This window comes from Ursus maritimus, unplaced genomic scaffold (genome assembly GCF_017311325.1).
Source record: "Ursus maritimus isolate PB19 unplaced genomic scaffold, ASM1731132v1 scaffold_27, whole genome shotgun sequence".
In the NCBI taxonomy this organism is placed as follows: Eukaryota; Metazoa; Chordata; class Mammalia; order Carnivora; family Ursidae; genus Ursus; species Ursus maritimus.
The window spans coordinates 19,769,266-19,791,646 of record NW_024425230.1 but is presented as its reverse complement, the minus strand read 5'-3'; the positions used below and the strand labels follow the sequence as shown (position 1 = coordinate 19,791,646).

The following is a 22,381-nucleotide window of genomic DNA, read 5'->3' as shown; positions in this document are numbered from 1 at the left end:
TTGAATACGCCCGCCAACAGTGGAATTTGTACCACCAGAATATTCTAGAGGGAGGAGGCAAGAAGCTCTCCATTTGGGGCCTGAAAGGAAATACCTGGGAACAGTGAGGAGGCTGCTGGGTAAGCAGCAGCTCATGTGTCCGTTTCCCCCTCTGCCTGGGGTCCCGCCTTCATTCACAGTCACCTCCTCACTTTCAGAAGGCAGCCGGGATTACTGTTCGCAACTCTACCAGCAGAAACCTCACAAATTACTACAGGTGGTAGAGATATTTTTATTTTTGCAGAGCAGAGACAGCGTTCACTGGTTGTGGAGTCTGGGCCGCAGCTGCCCCGGGCTCCTCTCGAGTCCCTTCTGGACACCAGTCTCCACTTGAAGGAACAAGCAAGGTCACCACGCAAGGGTGTAAAGCTCCCCCTTGCTCCCTGAGGGGTCTCCAGCAAGCCCTGCTCTGGAGAGAGCTCTGACAGTGCACCTTCTATGAGGTCCAGCTGGAGGTGGGACTTGCGGTCAAGTTCAGGGACATGGCTTCCTTTCCATCACAGCCTCCGAGCCTTCCTGGGACGGCAGCCATTGTGCGGGATGGGGGTGTTGTCTGTGATTGAGATCACTTCCAGGCCGCCCATGGTCAGTCCCTTGATGGCAGACTGGAAGGAGCAGAAGGAACAGAGAATGCCATGGTCCCAGACACAACGACACAGCACGTCCACGCAGGTCTTGGAGAGGGACGGGCTGGGGGCTCTGATCCCTACAGTCCTGACTCTGTTCTCTCATGGACTCCCAACCAAACCCCTTTACCACGTCCTCGCTGCTGTCCATTTCTCTAGGAGCACTTGCCACTTCCCACCTTGTGCTTTACGATCTGAAAACTGAGACTATCTGTAAACCCCAACAGACCTTAAGCATTACCCTTCTGTAGTGTCCTCTGCCTGGAATGTCCCCTCCCTCCCCACACACCTGGCTGATGCCTTGCTATTCTTGAAAAGTCAGTACAGATGTCAGCTCTTTGGGGATATATCCAGTGGGCTCCCAGCACCCTGGGCACGAGCTTTACCGCTGGACCCACCAGTGTGTACTGGGGGACCCACTCGTGACAGGCCCCCCCAGAGCACCTTCCTATGCCCAGTGCCTAGCACACAGCAGGTCCTCCATAAATGTCTGATGAATTAAACTCTGTGACCTGGGCTTGCTTTTGAGAAGCTCAGTAGGTTAGAAGAGCAGAAAGAAACTCAAGCTGTCCTGGAAACCCACGAGAGGGTTTTCCCCCTCTCCTGACTCTGTTCTCAAGCCCCATTTCTCTCACTAAGGAAGGACACACGCTGCAGAGACTCCCGGCCACTTACCAAACGCCCGGGGCCCAGGCCCTTCACCACCACGCGGATGTGGGTCACGCCCTTGCCCACAGCTTTCTGGAGAGGACGAGCAAGTGGTTAGTGCTCTGGGGAAAAGGCACTCACATACATAAACAGGCAGAAAACAGGGAAGGCAGCAAAGGACAGATGGCCCAGTGTAGGCAGACACCAGCAGAGAGCACGGAATGTGTCCAATTCAAGATTTACAGCCACCTGTGATCCCTGTTAACCCGGGGCAGCACTGCCACCTGATGGAGATTTCTGAACATCGCTCACATTTTTCTCAGTAAGGGCAGAACTTTAAGGCCTAGCCTAATAATCCACTTAAAAAGTGTTATCATAAAATCATTGAAAAATTTTAAGTGATGTCATTTAAATTTTCTTTCTTGATTACAAAAGCAGTTCACTATAGAAAGTTTCTGGAAGACACACGGAAGTCACTCAACCTACCACACAAAAGCTACTGTTAACACTGACATTTTAAGTGTATACAATCCATATTGTATTTTGATGATCATTAATACACAGCAAACAATATTTTGGGGTGTTAAGCTTTGTTTGAAGGCCAAGGTTTTCCTTCAGGAAATACTTCTGGTTTGGCAGAAGGTGAACCTCTGTAAGGCGGGCGCTATGGTAGACCGCGCATAGAACGGGGTCCCGGACCAACGACTCAAAACAAGTCGCACCCTGGATCTTAACTGGCTCTCAAAGACGTGGGTAATACCGAGTGTCTTCTGAGGATTTAAGGTAATGAACATAAGGTGTCTGGCGTACAGTAGATGGTCCATAAATATACTAATAGGAGCATACTGCCAATTTGCTTCTAGAAAGGTCCACAACAGCTCACGATGAAATTGGTGTTGCATGAGAGAGAGAGAGAGACAGATCTCTTCAGACTGCTGCCAAGGTTGGGGTAGCGAACAAGAGTTGTCGGACACCATTGCTCCTGAATGACTTTGAGGAGAATCTTCCTCACAGTGATAAGCCACGGAGAAAATGGAACACACCACAGAAGAAGCCAGAAAGAACACATGCTTACCACGGCGGCGGCTATGCCTGCTGTCTGGGCGGCAATGCCCGTGCCCTTCTTGGCATTCCGGAACCCCTCCGTGCCACAGGAAGTGCGGACAAGGGGCTGGTAAGCTGCAGAGACCACCTGGATCTGTGTGCTGGGGAAACAGGGAGGCATGGAGGATACAGGGACTGGTCAGGGAATAACAGCACTAAGCCAGGCCCTTGCAAGCCCAAATGAGGAAGAAAAAGGCACTCGACTGGTTTCCCTTGGAGCTTCTCAGATGAATGCTTTCTCAATTGCTACAGGAGGTGTTGGGAAAGGTCAGAACCCCCCCAAAACCTCATCAAAAACTGACGCATCATATCATCTAAGGACTGCTCTGTTACGGACTGCATGCTTGTGTCCCCCCAAATTCATGTTGAAATCTTAGCCCCAAACCTGCTGGTGTTTGGAGGAGGGGTCTCTGGGAGGTGAGTAGGTCATCAGGTGGAGCCTTCATGAATGGGGTCAGTGCTCTTATTTATAAAAGGGACCCAAGAGAGCTCCCTCGCCCCCTCCATCATGGGAGGACACAACGTGAAGCTGGCCACCTGTGACTCAGAGGAAGTCTCACCAGAAGACCCCCTCCACCCCCCATGCTGGCTCCCCGATCCTGGACTTCCAGCTTCCAGAACTGCGAGGAATCCACGTCTGTTGCTTAAAACCTCCGTTTGTGGTATTTTGTTTTAGGAGTCTGAGCTAAGGCAAGCTGCAGAATCCGGGTGCTTAAATGTCATCCAGAAGAAGGCTGGCGTGTTTTCCTCCTAGTGTCTTCCCTGCGGCTGGTGTCCAAGTTAGATTTGATACCCTTGTTGGGCTTTTTTTCCCTAAGAAGTTAGATGTTTCCCATCAGGTAATTTAAAAAAAAACGCTTTCATTAGGGAAAGTTTCAGATATACCCAAAAGTGAACAGAAGAGTATATGAACACCCATGGACCCATCACCCAGCTTCAGGAATACTCCTATCCAATTTAGTCTCATCCATAAACCCTGTTTCCACTCCCTTCTTCCCACACAATGGGTTATTCTGAAGCAAACCCCAGACCTATCATTTCATCGGTAAATATTCCAATATATATTTCTAAAAGATAATGACTTTAAAAAAAATCCCACAAAACCATTATCATACCCAAAAAAGTGAGCAATATTGCCATACTGGATAATTTTAATGCTAATGATGCTCTCTGTTCCGTGATCAAAAAACTTTTACGTGAAACTTCTTTTCCAGTCATCTCTAACTGACTTCCAAAGACACTTAGACATGCTTTTCATTTCCCCTTGGGCAACATTACTCTATCTTCTGGTCTGAAGAGCTCCCTGAGGACTCCCAGTAAAGAGGGAGGTGGAGGAACAGCCCCGGGCCCAGGCCACCTGCTTGTTGGTCTGGCTACGACTGCCCTTTCCCCCTGACAGGGGAACTGCTTGTCCCTGACACAACTTCAATAGAGACACATAGGGTAGGTCATCGGCGCTTATACAGAGAGTGCTAACCTGTGTCCTTATCAGCCTGAGAAGGGGAGAAAAAGAAACCCAGTTGCTCTCATTTCAAGCTTGTCACATGAATGCTGGATGAACCCTATGGCATCTCAGCTGTGCCCCACACATCATCCCCGACTGCCAACAGTCTCCTGTACAGTTCTCTGAATTGTTTCCTGGGTAGGCTTGTGACCAAGCAGTGAGCCCATCTCCCAGTGGGGGCCGGCCTGCAAAGTTGTCCTGGAGGTCAGCAAGGTTTCTGTTGCCAACACGCAGCTGGGAAGGCCCCGACACTCATCTGGAACCCACGCATTGAATCATGATTCTCGTGTAGCCCTATGAGGCTGGAGGTCAGTGCACTGTGGTGAGCGCTTCAGGGACAATACCTACTTACAGATTTACATTTTGGTTAGTTTCTCAATAAATCATAGACTCTTAAACCACCTCTCTCATGTATATCTCACCCATCCTCTGTTCCCCAGTACCCAGTAACACTCAATACACACACCCTAATAAACACTCTCTCCAACTATGTGAGCAGAACCAGGAGATACTAGTCGTAAGGCGGGCAGAGAAAGCTTAACACTAGGATCGGCCCAACCTAGTTCACGTTTTCATGAAATCTGAAGAAACTTTATAAAGGTAGAGATGGTTTCCCAAAACGAGGAGGGGTGCCGGGGGACCCCTGCATCAACACTACCATGCGGAACGCAGCCCCCTGGGCTTGCCCTCCCCCACAAAGGGGAAAGAAGCCCCCCTAAGACCTGCCCAGGCGCCCCTTCCACTTACTTGTTGTAGGACGCTTTAATGTGTGCGATTGGGATCTCCTCGAATTTCTTTCCTGCCCACCTCAGAGGGCTCTCCTGTCCTGGAACTGGAGGGTAAATGCTGTAATTAAAGAAACGCTTTAGGTAAATCTCGATTTCTTTGTTTTAAGTCAGTGAAACCAGCAGCCCTGTGCCTTGGACCTGCTCCGGGGGTAGCTGCCCCCAGTCTTCTCGTGCTACCACTGTACCCACGAACACTGGGCTGAGGCGGTCTCTTCTGACTCCGGACACACCTAGTGAGTTTCTGCATTTAATGCCCCCTCCCTACCTTCCTGCGTCCCTTCTGGTGCCTTCAGATCACTATTTTCAATTCACTTTCTGCAACTAACTAACTAACTAAATCAATAAAGTCAAACCTCTCTTTCTGGTTTCAGGTGATATCTTGACTCTCTATTTTATAAAAAAGGACAAAATAATTTTAATAATACTTATAGTATCATTACTATAAAAACAATCCAGTATCCCCCATGATAGAAGTCAGCAAGCCTTTTCCGTAAAGGGCCAGATAATAAATACTTTAGGGTTTGCAGGTCACGGAGTCTCTGTTGCAACTACTCGGCTTTGCCTCTTGAGTGTAAAAACAGCCACACACAACAGTAAATTAACGGGTGTGACTATGTTCCAGTAAAATGGTATTTACAAAAAACCAGGCACCTGGCCAGATTGGGATAGGGGCCCAGTTTGCCAACCTCTACCCCGGACCAGTAGCAGCATTCCGTGCTGGCGGAACAGCACAATCTCGTGATTCTGGTGCTCAGTCCCCACACCTGACTTCTGGATGGGGCCTGAGCATCTATTTATAAAATATCCCCCGTGAACCAGATGCAAACCCACGACTGAGAACACTGATTTAGACATTGTGTTGAGTTCAAGATCTTTCTCCGTCTCGGTCTAACCTGTCCTCTGGCTACCTCTAGGTCAGTACGCTCTGTGTGCAGGTGGAGAAACTGAAGTACAAACAGGAGAATAGGGTCAGCAAGGGAAGCCAGGCTTAGGGCCTAGGAGCCCTTCCTCAGTTCAAAGCCCGGTCTGCCACGCTGTGCTTCCTTTTATTCAAACACACACAGCTGTCCTTCAACATTCCAGACGGGAGTACGCCTGCCGTTGCATGCTGCCTACACGCACGGACCAGACCTGTGTTTGTACCTCCCTACGCCTCCTGAAATTCAGTGGACTCCAGTTTAGAAAATACTCTATTATAGGAGCACGATCCTGCTGCCAAGCCCCACCTGCTTTCCTAGATGTTTTTTAAAAAAAAAAACAGAAAATAACGCAATGGGTCTTCGAGAGCTACAGGAGTGTTCCTCCCTGCTAGGCCTGATCTGGAGACGATTCAGCCCCTCAGCAGGCTGCCGGCTTTTCAACCTACAGGCTAAGCTGGAGAGCGGACGAGGCTCTGAGAGGACATCATTTCCCCTACTGGCTCGGGGGGTCCAAAAACTAAGCCTACTAAAGTCTGACCGTACTAGCGTAATGCCTTTATAGACAGCAAGGGTTTTGAACTCCGGAGGATTTGGAACTTGAACCATTTAACTGAAGGCACGGATAAAATCAGGCCTCTAAACTGACCAGGTTCGATGTACAGATGAGTGGTACACCCGGGGGGAAGCCCAGACAAAGGAAAGACAAACCCTCTGGCACTGGTCTGCTGTCTCTTCACACCCGTGCTCACATCAGGAAAACAGAGGGGCCAGCACACACGGCTCTCTTCGGAAGGGCTGAGGACTGAAAACAGCCTCTGCTCTCTGCCGCTGAAGGGCTGGAAGGGAAGGCTGACTTCCACCGTGAGCAGCTCAGGCATGGGAGTGCAAACCACCCCAAACGGACCCTGACAGTGTGCCAGACGCTGGGACCTGGGCCGGGTCTGCTGTAGTTCCCCTCCCAGATAAAGAAAGCCTGGCCTCATGGTCTGCAACCTACTTTCTAATTGTGGCTGGAGACGATTTTTTAAAAATGCAAATAAATGTAGAAAAATGCAGCGATGATAGCGCCTGGCTTACCACTCCTGTCATAATTACACAGATGGCTTCCATAAGATCCTTCCAACTGTATGGCTTCTGTTTCTTGACCTCCTTTTCTCCAATGATCCTTTGTCCTCTATCCTAGCCTGGCTACTTCCTCCTGTGGTCATACCTGGCCTTTGTCATTGCCATGTCTGCAACCTCATTATAACCTTGGTTTCAAGCAGCACACTCAGGCCACCACCTCCAGGCACACCCATGCGACCCCCACTCCAGGAATCCTTCCAAGCCCACCGATTCTCCCGCTGGTTCACTTTCCCTCACCACCCCCAGGTCTTCACTTCTCTCGTGGCCTCCAGGAAATTTCATGACCAGTCAGTATCATCACTCCCTTGCACATCCCCTCAGTCCTCTGCTTCCTCTTTCTTCATCGTACCTTCCTGGCAAACCCTAACCCTGGCTGAATCCATCTCTCCAGCCACTCCAAGCCTCGGCATGCCTCTGCACAGCTGGCGAGAGAAAAATCCACACCAGCGTCCACTGGTCTCTTTATATATCACAGTTTCTCAACTTCAGCACTATTGATATTTTGGGCAAGATGATTCTTGGTGGTGAGCGGCTGGCCTGCATGTTCTGGGGTGTTCAGCAGCTTTCTTGGCCTCAACGACTAGTTGTCTCTCCACTGTCTTGAGTTGTAACAACCCAAATGCCTGCAGATCTTGCTAAGAGTCCTCTTAGAGGCCAGACTGCCCCAGTGGAGAACTACTGCTTTATTTTAATGACTTCTGACATCAAGTGGGCCCTCAGCACTGTCTCCATGTCTCCAATGTCTCCAATTCAATTATCCTTCCACTCTCTGGATGACTCCGTTATATCTTCCTTTGTCTCCTGAAGCCTCCACCTCCCTCCTGTGTCCTCACGGCCAGCTGGTGACCTTCGTAGAGGAATACAAGCAATCAGAGATTCTCCCAGCTTCCACTACCAAACATCTGTGCCCACAATATTTGCCTTCTCTCCTCTCCTGATGCTCCACTTGTGTTAGTCTCTCAAGGACAGCACTCCCGCAATGTTTCCACCCCGGATCATTCCCTTCAGCAAAACATGCCGTCATTTCCCCAGCCTAAAAACAAACAAAAACCTCTTTATCCCAAAGCCTCCCTGAGCTATTGCCCATTTCTCCACTCCCTCTCAAAGAACTGACTACACTTGATGTTTCTTTCTGTCTTCTATTCTCCTTGAACCCACTCCAATCAGACTTTAGCCCTATTATTCCACCAAAAATGCTCTAGGCAAGGTCACCAACCCACTCGCTATGTTAAATCCAATGAGCAGTTCTGTCATCAGCACAGTGACTTATCATAACAACATCTGACACAGCTGGTCTCTCCAGCCTTGAACTACATTAAGAAAAAAAAAATCCTTATGGGTTTTCTTACTACTTCTCAGGAGTTTCCTTCTTTGTCTCTTTTGCCAATGTTTCCTCATCTAAATTTCTAAACATTAAGAGGGTTCTGGGGTTCAGTCCTTGGACCTCTTCTCCTCTTTATTTATACTTTCTCTTTTGATGATCTTGTACAGTCCTGCGGTTTTAACCATCATCTATATGATGAATCTTCTAAATGTGTCTCTAGCCCTGATCAGTCCCCTGAACTCCATTTCTAAAAGCCTACACTGTATCTCCACTGGATGTTAGTGAAGCAAAGCCAAACTCCTGCAGCCTTCCCCATCTTAAGAAATGACGACTCCACCTTGCCAGCTGCTTAGGCCAAAGATTTTAGCGTTCCTTCCTTCCTCTCCTTTTCTCACACCTTACACGAATCCTGTTGGTCCCACTTTCTGTATGTCCTACCCCGAAAGCTGTCATCCTGGTCCAGGCCACCATCATTTCCTGCCCGGATTATTTCAAAAATTTTCTAACTGCTTAGAAGACATCTCCCAGCTTCCATCCTTACTTCTCTACAGTTCACTATCGACACGGCAGCCAAAGGGACTCTTCAAAATGAAGCAACATCATTTCAACCTCTATTCAAAATTCTCCAGTGGCTTCGCCTCTCACTCAGAGTCAATGCTGAAGTCCCCACGAAGTCCTACAAGCCGGACCAGATGCAGCCCCACGCATCTGCTGCACCACTCATCCCCTTCCCCCATGTCCTGTTTTACTCCTCACTCCACAATGACCTTCTCGATATTCCTCCCGAATACTAGACATACTCTCATCATCTGTTATACCCTCACGTTTTACATGTTTTCTATTTACTGCCCCCTAGCCACTAGAATTTAAGTTCTATGGGGGCAGGGTTTTTCGGGTGTTTGGTCACTGATGCGTCCCTAATGCCTCAAAACAGTGCCTGACGTTGCTGAATGACTCCAACAGGGTCTTGGCTTAAATTCCTTCCACAGCTCCCCACTGTCTAAAGTGGAAGAATGTGAAAGCCACACTGTTACAGATGAGTCCTTCAGCTTTCTGATTCCTTCTCTTGCCAGCCTCATCTGCCATCACGCACACACCTGAATATACCACGTGCATCATACTGCATGCCTTTACACAGAATATTAGCTTTGCCTAAAATCATCCCTTCCATGTTGTCCCGCTGAACTCCCATTCAATTTAGTTCTTAGCTCCACATTATCTTCCTGGCAGTCTTGCCTGATTTCCTCAGGAGTGAGACACTCATTCCTTCATACTTCCAAGCAACCAGTTCTTACCTCCAGCATACCCCTGACCAGATTATGCTGCAAATGCTTGCATGTCTCTCTTCCCCAGTAGCCTGTGACCTACTCGTGGGGGAAAAATGATCTGTATTTGTATTCCCAGCACCTAGCACAGTGCTGGCACCAAGAAGGTTTCCAGTAAACATTGTTAAATGGACATGAATGAACACTGAGGTGGTGGCACTCATGGAAAGCAAGGGGCCAGTCCCTGGGGCTGAGCACAAAAACCACCCTGCCCCAACTCAGTAATCTACACCATAGGCTAGCGCCCCCTGCCCCGCCCCCCAGCTCCCATTTTTGTATCCGAGGCCCATGGAAGGTTGTTAGCCTGCTGTGATACCCGAGTCAGGGGGAAAAAGGTGCTATTTACTATACACCTCCGACATTCACTCATTCATTCATCAAACTGTTCACAGAACGTCCACTTTGTGTCAAGGCTCATCTCATCTGATCCTCGCAAACTCTCTCGGCAACCTTTCTATTTGTAGATGAGAAAGCTGGGGCTTAGGAACTGATTTGCATAAAGTCCCAAAGATATCAAGTGGCAGACTTGGGAATTCACTGGTTCTTGGACTCTGGACGGTGGTGCCGGTATCCCGAAGGCTGGGTTTAAGTGGCCCTCACCTGAAGCTGCTGCGGCTCGGAGCCGGAGCCGCCACCTTCTCCTCAACCTCCTGCTTGGCCGCCGCGTCTTGCAGCTGCTGGGCGCCCGTGTGGATGGTGGAGGCTGGCGCCCCGGCCACGACCCTGCGGGGAAGGAAAGCTCGGTGAGGTCAGGTCCCAAAGGCCACTGCAGTCCAGGCGGCTCAGGGACACAGGCAGAAGCGCAGTCGAGGGGGTGGCCATGGGTTAGGAGCGGGGTGTGGGGGGGTGATCATTCTTACCTGGGCGTGGGTGGCCAAGCCCACGCCCGCAAGAGCCAAGACCCCGTCTTTCGTACCACCTGCATGACTTGGATTGACCCCCGTCAGCTTCCGTCCGCGGCGACCGGGCGCCGCCAGCACCACGAGCATTTGTGGGGGAGGGCGTAGAAGGAAAGTCATCTCATTCCTCTTCATAATAAGGTCCATTAAAGATTGTTTTTCCATTTAAATGCTCTACCATAACTATAGTTTCGAGTGTCAACTGGGAGTTTCTTCTCTTTCCCCTAAACTTCTAACATGAGATCTTCGCCCACACCTCCATATTGGAATGGTTCGTTCTAGTAGTTCCCGGGACAGAACTCTTTCCGTCTTGCCGCTCCCGCGCTGCCTTGTGGGAGCATAGGATTGGCCCAGGACCCCGCAGGGAGCCGCGGTACTTTGTGGGCGGGCAGAAGAATGGCGGCGCCCGTAAGGCGGACTCTGTTTGGGGTGGCGAAGGGCTGGCGGCAGTTCGAGGGGCTCTGGGCCGGTCGCCTGGGTTTTCGCAGCCTGGCCCTTGCGGCCGCACCCTCGAGCAGCGGGTCTCCATGGCGCCTTTTGGGCGCGTTGTGTTTGCAGCGGCCACCGCTGGTCTCGAAGGCGCTGACCCCACTGCAAGAAGAGATGGCGGCTTTACTACAGCAGGTAGGATTGAGGTGCGGCTAGCGGGTTCAGGGTGCTGTTAGGGAACCAGTAGAAGCACGTGGGCCAGGGTTCGATCCCGACTCTGGCACCAGTCAGTCTGAGTGACCTTGGGCAAGTCACTTCACCTCTCAACTTCAGCGTACTCAACCCGTGCATAGGTATCTATCTACCTTACTGGGTTGGTTTGGTACATACAAGGCGTTCAGTAAAAGAGAGTTTGTTTTCACTGGCCTTCTTTTGTTGTCACGTTAGGCAGCTCTTTAGAGTTGCTTTCCTTTTTCATTGAACACACTAGGTGTGCGGTGGTGAACAAGACGACTTAGTTCCTATCACAGGTAGTCGATAATTTAGTGAGTCTGTGATGTGTTTTAGGAGCAGGTAGTGGGCACATCTACAAGATGCCTGCGATAAAGTCTGTCTGTGTGAGGGGCAAGTGAGGAAACAGGAGCAAGTATTCAATGTGGTGGCTGTGAGGGGCTTAAATTCCCACAGATAGTGATTGAAGGTGGTTGTTTCCCTGGAATCTGAGATGTTTTTTGTGTTGGCTACTGGGAGCTCTAAACTTCACTTCGTGCTTTTTTACTTCGTTCATTAACTTATTCTGCAAATAGTTGATTATTCATTTTGTAGATAATCATTCATCGCCTATTTTGTATAGACACCTGCTAAGTGCTAGGGATAATTAAGACAGACACACCTCTGGTTCTCAGAGTGTTCAGTCTAGTGAAGGTGGGCCAGTCAATAACCAAATAATCATATGACTATATAGCTGCAGACCCTGGTAAGTGTTACAAAGGAAGACACAGGGTACGGTAAAAGACTTTAACTGGGACATCTAATTTGATTTTATGGGCGGTGTCAAGGAATATCTCCCTAAGAAAGTTATACTTAAATTGAAATCTGAAGGACGAGTAGCAATCTCCTAGGAGAAGAGCATGAGGGAAAACATTCTAGGAAAAAGGAACAGCATCTGTAAACTCCCTGAGGCAGGAAAGTCCATGGTGAGGTCAAGGACTCACAGGACTGGAGTATGGTAAGTGGGCAGGCAGTGCCTGTCCCAGTCCTCTGTTCTTTTTAGCAGCTTGATCTCCAATCACATTCTAACATTTAAGCAAATGTAACTCAAGCCCAAAATGCAGGGGACTTTTTTTCTTTCTTTTTTTTTCTGTGGTGTTTTGATTGTATGTCTGGTTATGCTGGGTGGTAAACTTCTGAGTATGTCAGGTGTGCTATAGCTCTGTTTTCTATTCTGCCTGTTGTTTTGTTTTCTTTTTGGCCTTTTAATTTTCCCAGATTGAAGTAGAGAGAAGTATGTATTCAGACCATGAGCTTCGTGCTTTGGATGAAGCCCAGCGACTGGCAAAGAAGAAAGCTGACTTATATGATGAAGAAGAAGATGAACAGAATATATTGCTGGTGCAGGATTTGGAAGATGTATGGGAGCAGAAATTCCTACAGTTCAAACCTGGAGCTCGCATAACAGGTTTGTGGTCTTTTCCGGCCAGCAAGAGAGAAGGAAAAGGGAGGTATTTTGGTTCCCAGACCAAGGACATTTGCTTAGCCCCTGCTTTGTATTTTATTTTATTTTATCTTATTTTATTTTATTTTATTTATTTTATTTTATTTTTTAAGATTTTATTTATTTATTCGGCAGAGATAGAGACAGCCAGTGAGAGAGGGAACACAAGCAGGGGGAGTGGGAGAGGAAGAAGCAGGCTCATGGCGGAAGAGCCTGATGTGGGGCTCGATCCCATAACGCCGGGATCACGCCCTGAGCCGAAGGCAGACGCTTAACCGCTGTGCCACCCAGGCGCCCCCCTGCTTTGTATTTTAAGTAGCAAGTGATTGCAAAACTTCTTTCAGGTGGGAGAAAAATAAATTCTTTTCCCTGTTCCTCATTTCCAGCCTAATAAAAATTTTAAAGGCCAGTGTTATTTTTGAGTGGGAGGTAAGGGTGTTGGGATAACCTGTTCTCTTTCGGTTAAACTTCATGAATGTTATCTGAGTTTACCTCCTAGTTTGGGAGTGAGAATGGGGGGAAATTAAGCCTTTCCCACTAGTCTCCTGTGTTTCATCTGAAATCTCTCCTAAAGCAGAGGATTGAGTTCTCTTATCTTTGTTCCACAGATGAAGACTGAAGAACAGAGGAAGTGGGGCCAAGTTAAGTCAGTAATAGTGTCAAAACCAGTGAAGTAGTAGTGTTTGAAGAAGTGTGGGTATAGCTTCTTTTCCAAAGGCTCAAAGTACCATGTGTTGTGCTCTTCAAAGGAGAAGTTCAGCTTTTGGTTTTCTCTTTTTACATTGTAGTTTTCTTAAGATTGTGACTCTACCCTGAAAGAGGTCTGAATTAGAGAGATGGGTCACGGTCGTAACTTGATTATAAGGGGGCAAAAGTTGTGGCTCTGCCAGAAAGGAAGACTGTAAAACTCTGTTCTCCTTGGTTCTGACTGATTACAGTCTCTGTCTTCTCTGATCCCATTTTCTTCACAGAAGCTGATGAAAAGAATGATCGAACTTCACTGCACCGGAAGCTAGACAGGAACCTTGTTCTGTTGGTCAAAGAGAAGCTTGGAGACCAGGATGTTTGGATGCTTCCCCAGACAGAGTGGCAGCCCGGGGAGACCCTCCGAGGAACAGCAGAGCGAACCCTGGCCACGCTCTCAGGTGAGTTCTCTGCCTCCCTCTAAACCTCACAAGACTCCCTTCGCATTCAGCCACAGGATTTGCAAGCTGACTTGTGAGGACGGCTGGAAGGATTGGAGGTGGGTCGTTAATGGGAACTTTGATATCTATAAAAATTCCACCTAGAAAGAATTTTAGATCAGGTGAGAGTCTTTGTCCCATTGAGATTTTAAAATTTTGTTTCTTTTCTTTTTCTCTTTATAATATAGCATGTTGGTCTTATTGATGGCAGAAGAAACAATCCTTTCTTTCACTTGCAAAAAGTATCTGCTTTATTGAACTTCATATTTTTTTCCATCCTTTGAGTGGGTTGAATTTTTTTCTCCCCTAAAATCTAATTTTTCATTTTCCAAATAATAATATCCACCATGGCGGCTGCTTCTTCTGAAGGGAAAGCAGGTCTGTCAACAGGTTTTGATCCGGAAGTTTCTTCATGAAGACTCTGCTTGGTCTTAGTTCTAAGCCCGGGGAGGTTGGTGAAACTGCCAGGTTGGCTGAGTAGATCCTGTTGTTGGGCCTTCACCTCCTCTGCAGAACTCAAGAGTTTGCTTGTAGGTCCTTCCTCCTCCCGTGCCTCTCTTTGAGCGGGCCGGTGTTGCGTAGGGGCGCTTCTTCATGCTTGCCTGATTCAGCAAATTTAACAACTGCTCTCATACCTGAAGAATGGAGAGCTTCAGTTTCTGCTCAGTAAACCTTGTCTTCGCAACAAAGTACAGAAGGTTCATTTCCAGGTTTCCACAGTTTGGCATATTCCACAGGAATAGATAATTCTAGTACCTTTCGGGTTTAATTGGCCCAAATCTTCCATTGAGCCCACGATTGTAGGATATTTCATCGTTGTCGTGGGTAACCATGGTGGGTCCTGCCGGCTTAATGGGTCCTACTTACCTTCCCTTCAGTGGCATTTCTGTCTGTTTGGAACACCAGTAGAACTAATAGTTCAGACAGGATTCCAGTCATCAGTATTTACAGTAAAATGTTTTTCAGTTTTTACACCACTGAAAGCTTCGTTATTTATTGTTCATAAAAATGATCATGATTTGCTGTTTGGCTTTATCTTTTCCCATGTTTTTGATTAGTTTAATCTATGGATTACTTGAGGAAATGGATTTTATTTTACCTCTGCGTAGGATGGATGTTTTCCGGATCTAACTGAATAGAGTTACCTTTTTTTTTTTTTTTAAAGCAACATCATTGTGCTGAGAACTTAAAAAACATGAAGTGTGTTTAGTTCTGGAATGTGGCCTGCCTGTCACTCATGATTCTCTCTTTAGCCCATACTTCAGATCCTGAAGAAGTACTTAGTCTCTCAGAACGTCTCTGTCTAGGTAATTCACTGCCTTCTAAAATTGACTTTGAATTTTGAGCGTCTCTTTGAAAATGAGGATATTTTTCATTTCTTGGCTGTCTGATGTCATTTTGAGGAAGATGTCTTGGTGACTCAGTATTTGACAGTCTGTTATCCCTGATAGAGCTGTTTCTGCGTGATTTAGGTTCTGCCCCAGGGCCCCGCACAGGGACAGCCAACTGGAAAGTGCCTAGACTTTCTGTGAAAGAGGCTTATTTGCTTATCTTAAAATGGTTGGCTTGAGGGGCAAGCATTCAATTCAACACACATCTCGGGGTCTGCTAAAATGCCATCTGGGGACACAGGTTGACAGGCACCATCCCTGTGCTCTCCCTGTTCCCCGCTGAGATTTAAAAATTTTGTGTGTACTTTCAAAACTGACAGTCCTACCACTCTCAGCCTGCGCCTCGTTTTTTTTTTTTTTTAAGATTTTATTTATTTATTCAACAGAGATAGAGACAGCCAGCGAGAGAGGGAACGCAAGCAGGGGGAGTGGGAGAGGAAGAAGCAGGCTCATAGCGGAAGAGCCTGATGTGGGGCTCGATCCCATAACGCCGGGATCACGCCCTGAGCCGAAGGCAGACGCTTAACCGCTGTGCCACCCAGGAGCCCAGCCTGCGCCTCTTCTTATCCCTGCAGCCTTGCTTCCTGGCCCGACACTTAACGCATTTACCCCCCTGGAAACCTCAGAGTTACCTCTGACCTCATTCTGACATCCCGAAGTTCTCAAGTCCTGCCTGGTCTATTCTAAATATTTCTTTCTTTATTCCCACAGTGTTAGCTGTCACTCTTTTTGCTTTTCACCAGATCAGGTTTTCTCATCCTTGGCACTGTTGACATTTGGGGCCAGGTAATTCTTTGTGGGGCTCTTCTGAGCATTGTGGGATGGTTGGCAGCATCTCTGGCCTCTACCCACTGGATAGCAGTAGCTATCTAGTAGTGCTAGCCATCCCCAGTCCCCCTAGTCTAACAACCAAGAATCTCCCTAGACATTGCCAAATACTACCTGGGGGGGTGAAGTCACAGTGGTTGAGAACCACGGTGCTGGACCTTTGAAGTAGATGCCAAATAAGTTCCCCCTTGCTTTCATGTCATGCCCCTCACTGCTGCCAGAATGAGCTTTCAGACACAAATCCCCGTCACTTCTCTGCCTAGAAGGTTTCCTGTCAAAGTTCGGACTTCCAAGCATGGCCTACAAATCTGTTTGCTCTGGTCCCGAGGTTGCAAGTCTTCCATCTGGCCGCACACTGACAGATAGTCTGAATTCCAACCTAGCGGACCTTCTGCATTCCTCCCGTAATGTGGTCATGCATGCCTCTCTGTTGTGGCATGCTGGTCTCTGACTGGAACGGTTTACTCCTCCTTGGTCTGACTACTCAAGTTTGAAGACTCAGCTTGTACATTATACCTTCTGTGCTGGAACCTTCTCCAAGCCTCCAGGTAGACAGAGCTGCTCTTTCCTCTAGGTTCCTGTAGCATTTGTGCGTGCTTTTATTCACTTTATGCAACGAACATTTACACTGAGCCTACTGTTTGCTGGACACTGTCCAGGCAGTGGGGTCACAGTGATGAACAGGACACTACGCCTGCTCCATGGGAGCTTTACGTTCTAGTGGAGAACACGCTCTCTGACTTACTCCATTGCCTGGTAATGTGTGTATTGACACATCTCTCCGCGCAGCTAGAATTCTGACTCCCTTGAAGGTACGGACAGTATCTGTTCCTCCCCATCATCCCAGCTCTCAGCAAAGTGCCTGGCTCACACTAGATGCTTGCTGAGTGTTTATTGAGTATGTAGATCTGGCAGTATCAGCACCGCTCTGTTGGCCCTGCCACCAGCACAGGCACCTGTGCCCCCTTGCTGCTTCCCCACGAGGGCCCTGTGCAGCCTGCGAGAGCGGCAGCGAGACAGAACAGAGTGGGTGGGGACCTTCGCGGTGCTCCCGTGGCCTCAGCTGTCATCTAGGAGGGGGCATCTGGGTTGCTTGCCGGGATCACTGTTCAGATGCTTGACTTTCCTCACACATACATGACGGATGTTCCGCTGTCCCTCCCGCGTGCCACGTGGATAGGGCTTCCTCTCGGCATCCACTGTCCTTGTAACGTTCCTGCTGTAATAAAGAGACGTGAAAGGAAACCTACAAAAGACATATTGCCGTTGAACAGGTGCATAACAAATAAAACGTTGATTCATTGTGAAGCTATTAAAATAGCAAATTATAGTAAATAATTAAAATGCAAAGGATAGCTCAAGAAATGTAAAAATGTATATATGTCTGTGAAAGAGTCCATTTCTGTCCTCCCCGTTGGCACCTTACTTCCCAAGTCCTTCTGCAAGATGGAGTTCCTCAAGGTGGGATTAATGGTCAAGGCTGGACACATTGGAGTTTTCCATGGGTACGGCCCAGTTGTCCTGCAGAATGTACGTACCACTGGACATTTTCAGGTGTGGTGTAGAGAAGCGCCCGTTTGTCTAGATCCCCACCAACACATGGAATGATCTCTAATTTTTGCCTATCCAGTCAGTACAAAATGATCTCTTTTGGATTAGCATTTTCCTGGTAGGGAGATTGACCATATTTTCATGTGTTTATTGGCTACTTGCATTTCTTCGTGATTCTTTGCTCATTTTGTAATGAACCGTCTCTTTTTTTTTCTTGATTTGACTCTATTTTTTAATCTGTTTTTCCAGATAATAGAAAAGTAATTATATATTCAGTGAAATAGGTGGAAAATTCAGGAAAGTATAAAGAAACTTGCCAATGTAATTCCGCTACTCATAGATACCCACTGCTGGCAATTTGTGTTGTGGGTGAGCTCACATCATACATCAGTTCCTCCTCTGATGCCAAGAATGTTGTTGTTGTTGCTGTTGTTTGTTTTTTTTAGTATTGAGAGAAGCAATGCATTAAATATGGTGAAAAAAATTATCAAAACCGTGTCTAGTAAATGTAATATAGGGTAAGAAGTAATTTTCCTGTTTCAGAGGCATCCCCCATTAACAGTTTTTGGTGTATTCTTCTGTTTTTTATTTATTTAATTTTTTTGGTGTATCCTTTTAGAAATCGCAGGCACGTACATACCTCATCTGGTTTTTCTCCCCCACGTAGTAGGAGCATGGGTATATACCTTCATTTCTCTTCTATGCAGCTTTTAAGCGCCTCTCTGTATCAGCATGTGAAGCCCTTACCTTAACGCTTTCTAACCCCAGCATATGACGTCGTAATATGCGTGTGCGCAGTTCACTTTGCCTCTTTGTTGCTTTTACAAAAGCTGTAATGAGCGGCCTTGTGTACTCACCTTTGCTCACATGGGCAGAGAAACATATCTGGGAGGATTAAGTTCTAGAAGCAGAGTTGCTGGGTGAAAGGGTATGCATAAAAATGGGTAACTCTTGCCAAGGGGAGTGGTTAACACTGATCTCTATCCCCATGATGGTGTGAGAGTGCTCATTTGTCTCTTGTCCTTGGCAGGCAGGGTACGGCTCAAAGTTTTGGGACTTCAGTAATAATGACATGTTGTTGTTTGAATTTATCTGTCTTTAGTTGTTAATATGGTTGAACATCTTTTAATGAGCTTATAGGTCAGCAGTATTTATTTTTGTGTGAACTCCTTGTTTGTATGCTTAGTTTATTTTTCTTTTAGATTTGTTGTAGATTTCTTTTAGATTAATTTTCCTCATTAATTTGTTAGTACTTATTATATCTGAAGACACTCTTCCTTTGTGGAGTGTGTTGAAAATATTTTTCTTAGTGTGCCATTTTGTCTTTGATTCTTAGGCTTCGTTTTTACTTGTGGAAAGATTTAGTTTTATGTAAATAAATTTTTCTTTTATGGATTTTTAAAATTTTATGTCTTGCTGAGGGCTTTCCCTCTCAAAAATGATATGAAAAGTATCCCACATTTTTTTTCTAGTACTCTTTCGTTTTTTTTCTTTAATGAAAATTTGAAATTACAGAAAAATTCGGAAAATATTAAACATCCATGAAACCACCATCCAGAATGTACAGTTCTTTGAAAGTGAAATTTCTGTTGTTAAATCTTTGATCTGTGGTATCAGTTTTGATGTGAGGACTGAGGTTGGTGGAACCCAGCTTTATTTTTCCTGTTTAGCTAGATGGCTCTCCAGGTGTTCTCCGAGTGCCCTGACTCATCTGTCCTCTTCCCCTTCCCTTTGAAATGCTTGGTTGGGGTTAACCCTTTGTTATAGATTCTAGATAATATCCAACAATCTGTCTTTGTCTTTCAACTTTGGTTACGTTTTCACCCCACAGAAGTCAGATTGGGTTCTTTTTATGCTTTTCCAATGACACTCTCTTTGAAAGGCTAATGAGCTTTGCATTACAGATCCAAGTGTTTTGGTCCTTCATCAGCAGACGGTGGCCAGGCTTGGTCTAGAAGCTTGGTGCTCTGACTCCAGGTAGTGGTCTCTGAACGGCGTCGCTGACTTCAGTCTGAAAGCAGTAGCTTGGCACATGGGATGGACCCAGTGAATCTGGAGCCCGTGAGCCCGTGGATGGAGAGGGGGAGAGGCTCTTCAGGAATGACCCTCGTCCTCCCTCTCAGGGATTGCTTTACGTCGCGCTGGAAATGGCTCTCACAGAAACCCCCAGTGATTTGGGGGGTCAGAGTAAACAGGTGGGTGCATCCTCATCTTCCACATGTTCCCCTCTCCCCTTCAGAAAACAACCTGGAAGCCAAGTTCCTGGGAAATGCCCCCTGTGGCCACTACAAGTTCAAGTTCCCTCAGGCAATGCGGACAGAGAGTAGCCTCGGGGCCAAAGTATTCTTCTTCAAAGCACTGCTATTAACTGGGGACTTCTCCCAGACCGGAAAGAAGGGCCATCACGTCTGGGTCTGTAAGGAGGAGCTGGGCGACTATTTGAAACCGAAGTACCTGGCCCAGGTTAGGAGATTTCTCTTGGACCTCTGATGGGCGGTGCTGCCTGTGGACAATACTCAACCAGGCCTGTGGTCGGGACCTGGAGGACGTTGTGTGCTTGTCCCATCTTTGCAGGGAACAGCATGCAGCCAACTAAATTCAGAGAAATAAACGAGTTTACCATCGTGTGGGTCTCGGCTGATTTGTCCTTTGAGGACGACTGGCTTTTCCCCGTGCAGAGAGAGCCGTCTCTTAGGGTGCCTTTCCCTTGTTTCCAAGCTGATAGTTGAGTGTTGCATTCCTTCATAGTGAATCAGTTAGCTTCCTGGACCCAGAAAGAGAGAACTGAAGGAAATGAATTGACCATTCAAAAGCCCTGAGTTCTGTGAAAGCCTGTAGCCTCACGAAAAGAAACTAGTTCTATGCAGTTCTTTAGCCATTATCCATTTTGTGTTTTCCTCCCTTTGTACATGATATGAAAGTGTATCAGCCTAGCCTAGGAAACAATTTCTTCCTTTTTTCTTCTCTTTCTTTTTTTTTTTTTTAAGATTTTATTTTTATGAGAAAGAGAGAGCGTGCGTGCGTGTGCAAGAGTGGGGGTGGGAGTTGCAGAGGGAGAGGGAGAAGCAGATTCCCCCCTGTGCAGGGACCCCAATGTGGGGCTCAATCCCAGGACCCTGAGATCGTGACTTGAGCTGAAGGCAGACGCTTAACTGACTGAGTCACCCAGGTGCCCCCTTTTCTTGTTTTTTTTCCTTCTTTCCTTTTCTTTCTTTTTTTTTTTTAAGCATTTTATATTTAAACAGAATTTAGTCCTATCTGTTTTGAAGCAGGTGTGTGAAATAGGCAGGGTCCGATTGTCCTTTCCATTTTACAAATGGGGGAATCATGGCCAGATGGGACTCTGCTAAGAGTCTTATGTCACTGATGGTGCAGGAGAAGGCTGATCTCTTGCTTCTGGGCTGGGGCTCTCGATCTCTCCTTGTGTTGTTTGAGCCATCTCTGGTCCCAGTGCCTGGCAAGAGGGCACTCAGTAAACATTTGCTAAATGAGTGGAAAGGAGGGAGGGTCCCAGGCATGCCTCCATCTGCAGGATAGTAGTTCTAGTAGCAAGGCTGCGTCTTGGAGCCCAGCTTCTTGGTTTCCTCTCAGACAGCTGGCCTGTGTGATGTAAGCTGGTGAAATGGGATTTCTGTTTCAGATGTAGCCTTGTGTTCTCACTCAGGCTTGGGGAAGTTGCTTTCTGTAATCAAAATTGAGGTGCCTAGTCCTGATATGCTCTCCTTCCCCGTCCCTCCTCGTTGCAAAGGGGAGATGTCCCGAGCTGAGGCTTGCTGATGTCATGGGCAGTCGTGCTGCCCTGGGAATGAAACGTGGGTGCTAAGAGAGGGCAGACATAGGACCAGGGATATACATGTCTCTTTCTGGGTTTTGGGGTGAGTTGTAGATATGAACTATACTGCATATTTGCCTCAGGGACCTCCAGTCTAGAAAGGAAGGAATCACCAGAGTGAAGTAGAGACACTTTTCAAGACTGTGATACTGTGATTTGTAGTAAGAAATATATTTGGTCTCTGTACCCATTCCTTGCACAAAACTCCTAAAACCTATGGAATTTCCTGTGCTGAAAGCAATCAAGGTGTCTTTCGCTGTGTTACCAGGGCGAGTTTTAGAAAGTCCCTTGGTAACCTAAGGATTGGGGCTGTTTGCCAGGGAAGCCAACCATGTGACTAGAGGGTTGGAACTTTCAGTCCAGCCCCCTGACCTGGGAGGGGAGAGGGGCTAGAGATTTGAATTCAATCACCTATGGCGAATGATGGAATCAGTCTTGCCTATGCAATGAAGCCTTCATAAAAATCCAAAAGGATGGGTGTTCAGAGAGCTTCCGGGGTTGGTGACCCCTTGGGGATTTGGGAAGTGTGGTGCACTCCAAGACAGCATGGAAGCTTTGCACCCTCCCCCCCCCCACCTTGCCCTGCACATCTCTTCCATCTGGCTGTTCCTGAGTTACGTCCTTTTATAATAAACTAGTATTCTAGTCAGTAACATGTTTCTCTGAGTTCTGTGAGCCATTCTAGCAAAGTAATTGGACCCAAGTTGGGGGTGGTCCTTGGAACATCTGATTGAATCTGTTGTTCAGAAGCACAGATGCCTGGACAGGTGATTGGCCTCTGAAGGGTTGGGGGCGCAGTGTGGGGAGGTATCTTGTAGGACTGAGCCCTAAACCTGTTGGATCTGATGCTCTGTCCAGGTAGATGGTGTCAGAATTGAGCAGAATTGTAGGACACCCAGCTAGGGTCTGAGGATTGCTTTGTGTATGGGAAGAACTCACACATTGGACTTGGTACCAGAACCTTAATGACTGTTTTTAAGATGCTCTGTTTTGTTATGAAATTGTTTCTTTAATGGGAAATAACATATACAATTAGTAAATAGAAAAATGGTGTCAGGATAACCTGAAATTAGGTTAGTTCCTGTAACATTTTCCCCAGAACATTAATATTTGGAAGTGATCAGGACAGGATTGAATTGCCTTAAGAAAA

General features: G+C 47.1%; 2 protein-coding genes across 2 annotated transcripts; one reads left to right on the top strand and one right to left on the bottom strand.

Moving 5' to 3' along the window:
• Positions 1 to 251: 251 nt before the first annotated feature.
• MRPS11 (mitochondrial ribosomal protein S11) lies at positions 252 to 10,515 on the bottom strand. The gene is made up of 6 exons (XM_040642774.1): positions 10,264 to 10,515; positions 10,004 to 10,126; positions 4,669 to 4,767; positions 2,389 to 2,518; positions 1,341 to 1,406; positions 252 to 644 (listed from the first exon to the last, which is right to left on the bottom strand). The coding sequence occupies exons 1-6, from the start codon at positions 10,326 to 10,328 to the stop codon at positions 537 to 539; spliced, it is 591 nt and encodes a 196-aa protein (XP_040498708.1). The 5' UTR covers positions 10,329 to 10,515; the 3' UTR covers positions 252 to 536.
• A 144-nt stretch (positions 10,516 to 10,659) lies between these two features.
• MRPL46 (mitochondrial ribosomal protein L46) lies at positions 10,660 to 20,024 on the top strand. Its single transcript, XM_008687765.2, has 4 exons — positions 10,660 to 10,926; positions 12,220 to 12,409; positions 13,417 to 13,590; positions 19,639 to 20,024. Exons 1-4 carry the CDS (start codon positions 10,699 to 10,701, stop codon positions 19,887 to 19,889), a joined length of 843 nt encoding a protein of 280 aa, XP_008685987.2. The 5' UTR covers positions 10,660 to 10,698; the 3' UTR covers positions 19,890 to 20,024.
• The last annotated feature ends 2,357 nt before the right edge of the window (positions 20,025 to 22,381 follow it).